General features: G+C 35.4%; 2 protein-coding genes across 2 annotated transcripts; one reads left to right on the forward strand and one right to left on the reverse strand.

Moving 5' to 3' along the window:
• Window positions 1–262: 262 nt before the first annotated feature.
• Window positions 263–2,529, forward strand: LOC124399938 (chymotrypsin-like elastase family member 2A). The gene is made up of 8 exons (XM_046871300.1): window positions 263–376; window positions 490–578; window positions 696–793; window positions 1,114–1,236; window positions 1,528–1,664; window positions 1,895–2,040; window positions 2,190–2,342; window positions 2,446–2,529. Exons 1-8 carry the CDS (start codon window positions 337–339, stop codon window positions 2,461–2,463), a joined length of 804 nt encoding a protein of 267 aa, XP_046727256.1. The 5' UTR covers window positions 263–336; the 3' UTR covers window positions 2,464–2,529.
• Window positions 2,530–3,419: 890 nt separating this feature from the next.
• Window positions 3,420–9,605, reverse strand: alas2 (aminolevulinate, delta-, synthase 2). Its single transcript, XM_046871297.1, has 11 exons — window positions 9,486–9,605; window positions 7,792–7,953; window positions 7,067–7,249; window positions 6,869–6,946; window positions 6,547–6,769; window positions 6,271–6,455; window positions 5,729–5,908; window positions 5,092–5,256; window positions 4,672–4,940; window positions 4,072–4,234; window positions 3,420–3,836 (listed from the first exon to the last, which is right to left on the reverse strand). Exons 2-11 carry the CDS (start codon window positions 7,940–7,942, stop codon window positions 3,670–3,672), a joined length of 1,764 nt encoding a protein of 587 aa, XP_046727253.1. The 5' UTR covers window positions 7,943–7,953; window positions 9,486–9,605; the 3' UTR covers window positions 3,420–3,669.

A 9,605-nucleotide genomic window follows, 5' to 3' on the forward strand; every position in this document is an offset into this window, starting at 1 on the left:
AAAATGTCTGTAAGCAAAAAAAAAAAAAAAAAAAAAAAAATTAATCGTTGGTAAATACATAAAAAATACATGCATTTTTTTTTAAATTATGTAGTTCCTCAAACATGAGTTAAATGTATCAGTGAGGTGGATTCTATGGACACTGTGAAAAGTCTGAATTCCTAACAGATGTTAGCTGGCAATATTCTGGTTAGATATATGTCAGATCAAGGTTAAACATGCCAAGTTGTTTTTATTTGATTTTCCAGACAACTTTCCCAGTGGTCTAGATTATGGGTGCTTTCTTTACTGTATATAAACCCCAGGCAGGAGCTGAAAAGAGTGGAAGACGCAAACATGATGAAATTTGTGGTCCTCGCCGTTCTGGTTGTTGGAGGTAAGATCCTTCTGTTGCTTCTGAGCTGTACACAAACCTGTATGCAGTCAGAGAATCTCTTATTCTGTATTTTGTACAACATGTGTTTTTCAATCCCAATTTTTCTTCCACAGTTTATGGGTGTGGTTTGCCCACCTTTCCTCCCATTCTGAAGAGGGTTGTGGGTGGTGAGGATGTCCGTCCCCACAGCTGGCCCTGGCAGGTCAATTGCATATTTGTATTTCCTACAGGCTACAGGCTACTTTAGATTGTAAAAAATAGTTTTGATACTGAACTATTTTTTATGCTATTTTACATTTAATACTTCCTTATTCCACAGATCTCCCTCCAGTATACCAGCAGTGGCAACTGGTACCACACTTGTGGAGGAACTCTGATCTCTGACCAGTGGGTTCTGACCGCTGCTCACTGCATTAGGTAAGCCATTGCATCAAGCCTCACGTCAGACTTTTTTTTGCCTGTTATGACTCTGGGATTCTGGTAAAAAGAAAAATATGTAGTTATATGTAGGCTTTTCAGTGTTGCAAATGAAAACCATTTGCTTTCTTGTTAAGAGAGGAACCCTGATCATTCCATAGCAATTTATAGCAGAAAAGTTGACAGAAATGGTCTACTTTCTTTTACAATTACAGCAGCACTACAGTAGTTAACAATAACCTCCTGTGGGCAAATATATGCAGAGGAGAGGAGATGTGATTGCATTTCGTGACTCATCTGTATCTTTTGTGGGATTGCAGCAAGACTAGAACCTACAGAGTCAACCTTGGCAAACACAGCCTGAAGTTGGAAGAGGATGGTTCTCTGGCAATTGCGGCTGGCAAGATTATCGTCCATGAGAAGTGGAATTCTTTGTTTATCCGGTAATGGAAATGAATCAATTATCAAAGTGTAAATGATTAATAATGCTAACACATGAAGGCTTTTCCAACAAATATATGAAATTCTTGAAATATATATTCACTTCATTGGTTTATTTAATTGTATTATTATAAGATCTGATTGAATGAAATTCGTTACCAGAACATTTCATAGCATATTTTATGGCCAACATATTATTGCAAAACTAGTAGTTTAATATAAGAAATACTAAAATCACCTCAACATTGACACCTTTTCTGAATTCGCACCTGTTTATTTTACATGTGCAACAGTAATGACATCGCCCTGGTGAAACTGGAGACCCCTGTTTCTTCCACTGACACCATCACACCTGCATGTCTTCCTGAGGATGGTTTTATTCTGCCCAATGATGCTCCCTGCTATGTCACTGGCTGGGGACGCATGAAGAGTGAGTGTTCTGTACAGTACTGCCCATCAGGCTTAACACTGTTACATTAAAAAAGACTTTAGTGTTTAAACAAACAAAAACTATTTTTTTTCTCTTCACTCACTAAACCAATATCCCCTGACCTATCCAGGTTTACTTTGGCTTTAGACAAGATGATAGAATACTGTATTTCTTTGTATCGCTATACAATCTGAGATGTCCTTATATCCTGTCTTTTTTTCTTGCTCTAGCTGGAGGCCCCATTGCTGATGTCCTGCAACAGGCTCTGCTCCCTGTGGTTGACTTTGCTACCTGCACTAAACCTGACTGGTGGGGAAGTCAAGTTAAGGACACCATGGTCTGTGCTGGAGGAGATGGCATTGTGTCTGGCTGCAATGTAAGTGTTGTCTGTGAAATGATATTTTACAGGGAAAGCTATGGGACACAATTGGGATAAGACTGAAGCCCTGGCACTCATTCAAAAAGATGTTAGTTTAAAGTTTATGAGTGCATCAGTTTAATCTACTGTTGTTCCATGGGATTTAGGGTGATTCTGGTGGCCCCCTGAACTGCCAGAATGCTGATGGTGCCTGGGAAGTCCATGGTATTGTGAGCTTTGGCTCTGGCCTGAGCTGCAACTACCTCAAGAAGCCCACAGTCTTCACTCAAGTCAGCTCCTACATCAACTGGATCAGCACTGTAAGTTTATTAATGTCCTGCTGATGAATTCTAGAAATGTGCTAAGGTTAAAAAGCCATATCCAACAGAACTATATATGAGTAAACTTTTTTCTTTTTTACAGACTATGGCCAGCAATTAAGGACAGCCTGGATGACTTAAAGTCTTTTTCTGCATGGCAAAGAATTAAACATCTGTTTTAAAATGATTCTCTGTTTGTATATTTATTTTTTGTCCAAAAGGATACCTTAAACATTTGAAGTCAATTTCTACCTTTAATGTGGTTCTAACCAGTAATTGAATTACATTAGATAACCTACAAAAGGTTACATGAGATTAATTTAAAAAAAATTCTAAAAAAAAAAATTAATTGAAACAAAAATATTTGAGTGAATAGTGGTCTTATTAACAAAAACACAAAAACATGTTTATTCCTCAGTGGTTATTTTTTTTATTACTCAAATAGCCTTCTTGTTTGCCTTATGTGATAAGAGAGCATTGATGGGTAGGTGACCTATTTGAAAGAACATAATAAAATTGTGTATATATATATATATATATATATATATATATATATATATATATATATATATATATATATATATATATATATATATATATACACACACATTTTTATTATGTTCTTCCAAGGAGAATTTGGTTTTGTAGCAGTTAGTTTAGAAGGAAGCACTTTTGCTAAGAAAAAACATTGTTAAATTGTTCATTGTTTATTCATTCCTCAAAAAACAAAAGCCTTATGAAAAGAAAATCATTAGAAAAGCAAAGTATATTCAAGAGATCAGTACTCATATAAGAATGTGATAACATGTGCATGACATTGTTTAACCCATGAGAAACTTGTACAGATTTGAATATGCAAGGAGAAAGTGGTTTGTTTGTGTTAATGTAAGTTGTAAGATAAGATCTGCATCCAAACCCCACCGCAAACCAAAACCTTAACGTTTAACAATCAAAGTCAAGCCAGATGTGTAAAAGACATAGATGTGGCTTTATACTGTACAGAGAGATTTAGTACAGGACTATGCATGATCTGTATCTGAAGGAATGTAAATGAAATATAATAAAATGTTTGTAACATTAAGTATATATGTTTTAATAGTTTCCATTAAAAGTGCCCATGTGCAGGTTTTTAATATGCAAAGGAACACAGAATTAATAATATGGTATACAATTCAAAAGCACCAAAGCCAGTACAAATGATGTACATAGCTGCAGAAGGCAGCAAAATGTGTGACAGTTTAAAAAACACTTCAGCAATTATGATTTTTAACAGTCAGCTGATTATTCAGAATGTTGCTTTTTATTTCTAGCCTCCTTTCAATTTTTCTTATTGTGCTGCAACTGTAATATATGTTGGTTCCATGTTGCCGAAGTAACTTTTCTCCCACTCACTCATGAGGTCAAAGTAAAGGGGACGGTCACAAAAAGTGCAGGAGGCTGTTGCAGGGCCATTGAGTGGCAGTCCAACTTCCTGCCATACTTCCAGTAATTTCTCTGTCAAAAAAAAACAACAAAAAAAAACATAATTTTACGCAATTCTATTAAATAAATAATTTTAGTTAAAAAAAATATCACAAATTCATATTACTTTAATTTATCAGTCTGCTATGAACTCTTGCATCTTGAATCTGTCCCTTTAAAACATTTATCTGAAATTATGAGAAGCGATTCTTTTCTAATAATTTTCTACTACTTTAGTAACTGATGTGTTTCATGACTATCCACTGACCCACAAAATAGTCCATCATGATGGGATTATGAAAAGGGGATGGTGCCAAACGCAAAAGCTCTTCTCCACGTGGCACAGTAGGGTAGTTTATCGCCTGTACATAGATGTTGTGTTTCTCCAGTAGAATGTCACACACTTTGGAGTTTTTCTCTGCATTGCCAACCTGTGATATAAATGCATAAAATGCAGATACAGATTTGAATACGTAATGAGCACTCCATAAAGTGAGAAAAATGTCTAAGATGACCACGTCCAAAAGTAAACCCATTCACTTCCAGGAAAATGTTAACAATATGCATAACATTGTAGTCACAATACTGAATCCTCTAAACCCCACCCAACCTAGGCTTGTGACTTCACCAAATGTGAAATAAGATTTTCCTTACAACAAACAACAACAAACATCTCATTGCTATTTATCAAGTCTGTTATAAGTTACATTAGGTGAGTTCCAAAAATGGAAAACATGGGCAGAACTGTGGATCTGAGAATCTCAAACAGCAGCAGCTAAAAACAGCAATGGATGATACAGGTCTATCTTCACTTAAATGTGGAGTTGATGCTCACTGTTTTCTGTACTTTAGATACAGTGGCACTTACCCTTATTGGGATTATGTGGCTTGGGCAATTGACAACTGGCAGACCTGCATCCAACAAAAGCTGCCTCATGTGTTTGACATTCCTCTGGTGAGCTCGGCGCAAAGCCTGACCCTCTGAGCTCATCAGAACCCGTACAGACTCCAGAGCTCCAGCCAGCACCATGGGAGGCAATGATGTAGTAAAGATGAAGCCTGCTGCATAAGATCGCACTGTGTCCACCAGTGCAGCAGTGCTGGCCACGTAGCCCCCTACACAGCCAAATGCCTTACCTGTACAAATGCAAGAATGTACAGTATTTCATATTCTTTACATTCTTATATACACTTTCAGCCATATATATATATATATATATATATATATATATATATATATATATATATATATATGTGTGTGTGTGTGTGTGTAAAGAATTATTCTTACCCAGTGTACCAGAGACAATATCAATCTTGTGCATGATGCCATCTCTCTCACCGACACCTGCTCCATGCGGTCCATATAGTCCGACTGCATGAACTTCATCCACAAAAGTGAGAGCACCATATTTGTGTGCGACATCACACAGCTCCTCCAGAGGGCAGATAGCACCTAAGATTAAAAACAAACAAACAAACAAACAAACAAACAAACAAACAAACAAACAAACAGGTAAGTTAAACTGAATAAATATTCACTTAAAAGCAAGTTTAAAATTGAGACATTGTATTTACATATTGGCTTTTGTACATAGACTCGTCTCTGTCTTTTTCATTCAACTTGGAAAAAATGTTCTCGACCAAGAGTGTGCAAGAATAATGTTTGTGCTGCCTGCTAGTAATAACTAAACCGATTAACCAAATTATTTACCTAAATTAAATGACCAGAATGAATATCTGTGAGTCTGGGTAATTCTCAAAAAAATTATTTGGTCTTGAAATTTGGTCCGGCATCTTAAATTTCATCTTGGCTATTTTTTTTAGGCAAAACTAGTCTTGGACTTGACAGCGGTGCCCTTGACTACAGCCCTACCATACATATTTCTGACTACTATGTTTTTTTACAACATAAAATATTTACTGACCATCCATGGAGTGCACTGTCTCAAATGCCACAATCTTAGGTGTCTTTGGATCAGAGCGGCTGAGCAGCTCTTCTAGATGTCTTGCATCATTGTGACGGAAGATGAAACGCTTCGCTCCACTGTTCCTGATGCCCTGAATCATGGAGGCATGGTTCCCCATGTCTGAATAGATCTCACATCCTGAACAGATATTTGATAGATAACAATATTATACTGTTTATGAGACATCAAAAACCCAGATATTTTTAATATACAGTCAGCAATGGAATAAAATATTTTCTAGCTTTTTTTTTATGTCTCTATCATTGCACTAATCATGTCATGTTCATTAGATAATATAAGATTATATTATATTTAATTGGATTGGTTTAGATTAGATTAGATTTTTTAGTAAAAATCCAAAACCCAATCATCCTGAGCCACAACACATGAAAAACAGAACGTTTCAGCAAGAAAGTAGGGGTTCATTCGGAATAAGGAAAGTGATCCTTAAGTGAATGATAATTTCTGTGGAAGAATGTATCTGCTGTCGCAATGATTACCTGGAAGCATTTTAGCTAGAGTGAAGAGGGTGGAATCATTGGCCACAAAGCATGAGGAGAAGACAAGGGCTGCATCTTTTTGGTGAAGAAGAGCCAGTTCTTTCTCAAGAGCCACATGGTAGTAACTTGTCCCAGAGATGTTCCTGGTGCCACCTGCTCCTGCACCATTTTTTTCCAAAATGTCCCTGAGATAAAGGACATATATGCACATTGTTTACATGTATGTTTGTATAATAAATTGAAAACTCTTACCAGGAACTTCTCTTAGAAGCTAACCATATTGCTTTAATGACGCGTGGATGGCGACTCATTCCCAAGTAATCGTTGCTGCACCAAACAGAGACTTGTGAGCCAAGGCGTCCTGGAACAGAACAATCCTCACCAAAGGGAAAAACCTCTGCAAACCGATTCACTGTCTTAAAAATACGGTAGGTGTGGTCATTCCTTTTTTCCAAGATTTTCTGGGTGAAGAAGTCATCATAGTCAAAACTGGATCCAACTGAATGTGGAGAAAAGGAAATAACCATTTTCACAAACTAACAGCATTACAACAGTTTAAAAGCATTTTTGTTTTATCAAACCAATGATATGCACAAACCAATATTGTCCTTGAGAAGGTGGGATGGGAAAGGTGACCGAAGGCCCTGTAAGCCACTAAACACAGAACTCACCACTCCTACAGAGATAGAAGAGTAACAAGAATGAAAATACATTCAGACAAATATAAATTACTGTACAAAACAATTGCTTTGTGTTTAAAAATTTAATTGTTGCAGTGTAAAAGCAGCAATTTAACCTGAACTGACTTCCTCCTCTGAAATAGGAGGCAGTGCTGAGTGGACATCCTCCTGAATCCGAGGGCTGGCTTTAACTAGTCCAATCTTAGAGGAGACAAATGGACAGGAGTTGGTCATGGACACAGCAACCTGAGCAGCAGATGTAGCCAGGGAACGTTTGGATTCAGTATGCGACAGCAGACCTATACAGACAAATACTTCAGACATAAGTCAACTATACATTTGTACAAAATAAACAAAATCTACTCAATGCAAAATATGTAAGGCACACCTAATTTTTTTGACTTCAAAAGCAGTTTGGTGAGGTCTTAAGATTCTGATTAAAATAGAAAAGCCAAAGTAATTATCTAAAAAGATTTTAACCTTTATTTTAAAAGAATAATATAATATTACTTTAATTAGTATTTATTATTATTATTATTATTATTATTATTATTATTATTATTATTATTATTATTAGTTGTAGCAGTAGTCAAATTCTCTAAAACTAAAAATAGATTAAATCTAAAGTAAAGGGTTTCAGTGTTTTAAGTTATTCAGTTGTTATTTTAACTTTTATTAATTCAATATAATGTGATTTGGCTAAGTGGAAATCATTTAAGTTTTTAGTTTGCAAATATTGTGATAAATGAAAGATCGTTTGAAAGAAATAAAAAAGAAACATTCTGAATACAGTAGTAACGATATGTGCCAAAGTCAAGCTTTTTTCATGTCCAAACTCCACCTTTTTCATCCTGTCCTTGAGTAGACTGTGCGCTAATCCGGCGGACAATGACGGGGCACCGTTCAGCCATCCCTAAAATCCCCCCCACATGTCTCAGCGCCGGACCCGAAGAGGACTTTAAGTACGGACAGCGATGCAGAAAGGCAGACATGACTTCACCAGCTGACGGAAGAAGAATGAAGAGTCATTTACATGTAACCGCAATGAGAGAGAGACAACTAAACACCTGACAAAACATAGAGTGTAATTCATGCTACTTCTCTGTAGGAATAAAAAAAAGCATATTTTTGGCATAAATTTTAAGCATTGTTTTTTTTATGATTTTTTTTATAATTCATGACCTTTATTTATCTTTTTATTACCATTAATAAGGTTTGTACAATTTGATTTACATTAATTATATTTGATTTGTTTGTTTGGCTCATACAAATATTATCTTTAATTCACTAAACAAACACTAGTAGTTTTTACATTCAAATACTGGAGAGACAGACAGACAGACAGATAGACAGATTTTAATAAAGTATTTATTTAAGTTAATATATACACATTTTCATCATTTTCATCATTTTCATCAACTGAATATTTGTTATTTATGTTGATCGTAATTATTAACGTCCACCACCCTTTAATGGCTTTTTAAAAAGTGGTGCTTCCTCCCAGTATTGGTGCTGAGGCGCATTTTTTGTTTGGGTCGTGGTGGGTGTGGTGTGTTAGCGCCCATTTATCAGGCTCGGACACGCGCGCGCTCTCCTTCACTCCCTGTGCTGGTCTCAGTCTGATAGACGTCACAGTGCAGATAACCAGCACGTCATGTTCTTTATTATCAGCACTGAATAAGTAAGGATTCATTACCTCAATATTTTTTATAGATTTTGCAATAAGCATTATAGCATTATAGTTATTTACACCAGGCTTGGCTTTATTTATAGGGTACCGTGTTTGTGTGTAGATGGGGTGTGTGTGTATGTGTATATATATATATATATATATATATATATATATATATATATATATATATATATATATATATATATATATATATATATATATGCACGTGTGCATGGTTATCATGTCCTGTACATAATAATATTTTGCAAATCTTGTGTTATTGTGCTTCACCCTTTGTGCATTTAGTCAACACCTATTAAACTGCCACATCAGATAAGAAACATAAACACAAAGGAACTGAATAGGTTTTTTTTTACTATATATTTTCACACTCATATGTATTTACTAACAATACCAATATCAGCACTAACTAAATATGAATGTTGTTATTATTATTAATGTTTGTATTATTATCATCATTATCATCACTAGTATTTATAATATATTTAACCTAGTACTTTTACAGATAGAACCTTATACTTATACTGCATATACTTATATAAAAATAAATAGTTAAAGGCTAGAATTATATATTTGTAATATATTTTTTAGTACTGCATATGTTTATAGGCATTCATATAGTACAGTGTACATCAAATGTACGCTCAGTATGTAAAGTTTGAACAAAATGTTTACACGTCAATGGGGCTTTGAAACAAATCCTGTTTATTCTATTATTTAATTATTTTGTCATTTTAAAACGCTTCTTTAGATCATCTACAGTCTTCATGCATAGCCTATAACAAAAATCCTTCTCTATTTAAAAAAGATGCACTATATAAAGCCAGTGTATAGTGTCTTACCTGTTGACCTGCACTGAGGACGAACGTCTGAACATGAGCAAATGCGACAGTTCACTAGACCGAGTGTGAGGGGATTAAGCGCAATAAGCGCACTTTGTGGGTCCGCCCTTTCAACTTGTA

The sequence above is a fragment of the Silurus meridionalis genome, chromosome 17 (genome assembly GCF_014805685.1).
Source record: "Silurus meridionalis isolate SWU-2019-XX chromosome 17, ASM1480568v1, whole genome shotgun sequence".
In the NCBI taxonomy this organism is placed as follows: Eukaryota; Metazoa; Chordata; class Actinopteri; order Siluriformes; family Siluridae; genus Silurus; species Silurus meridionalis.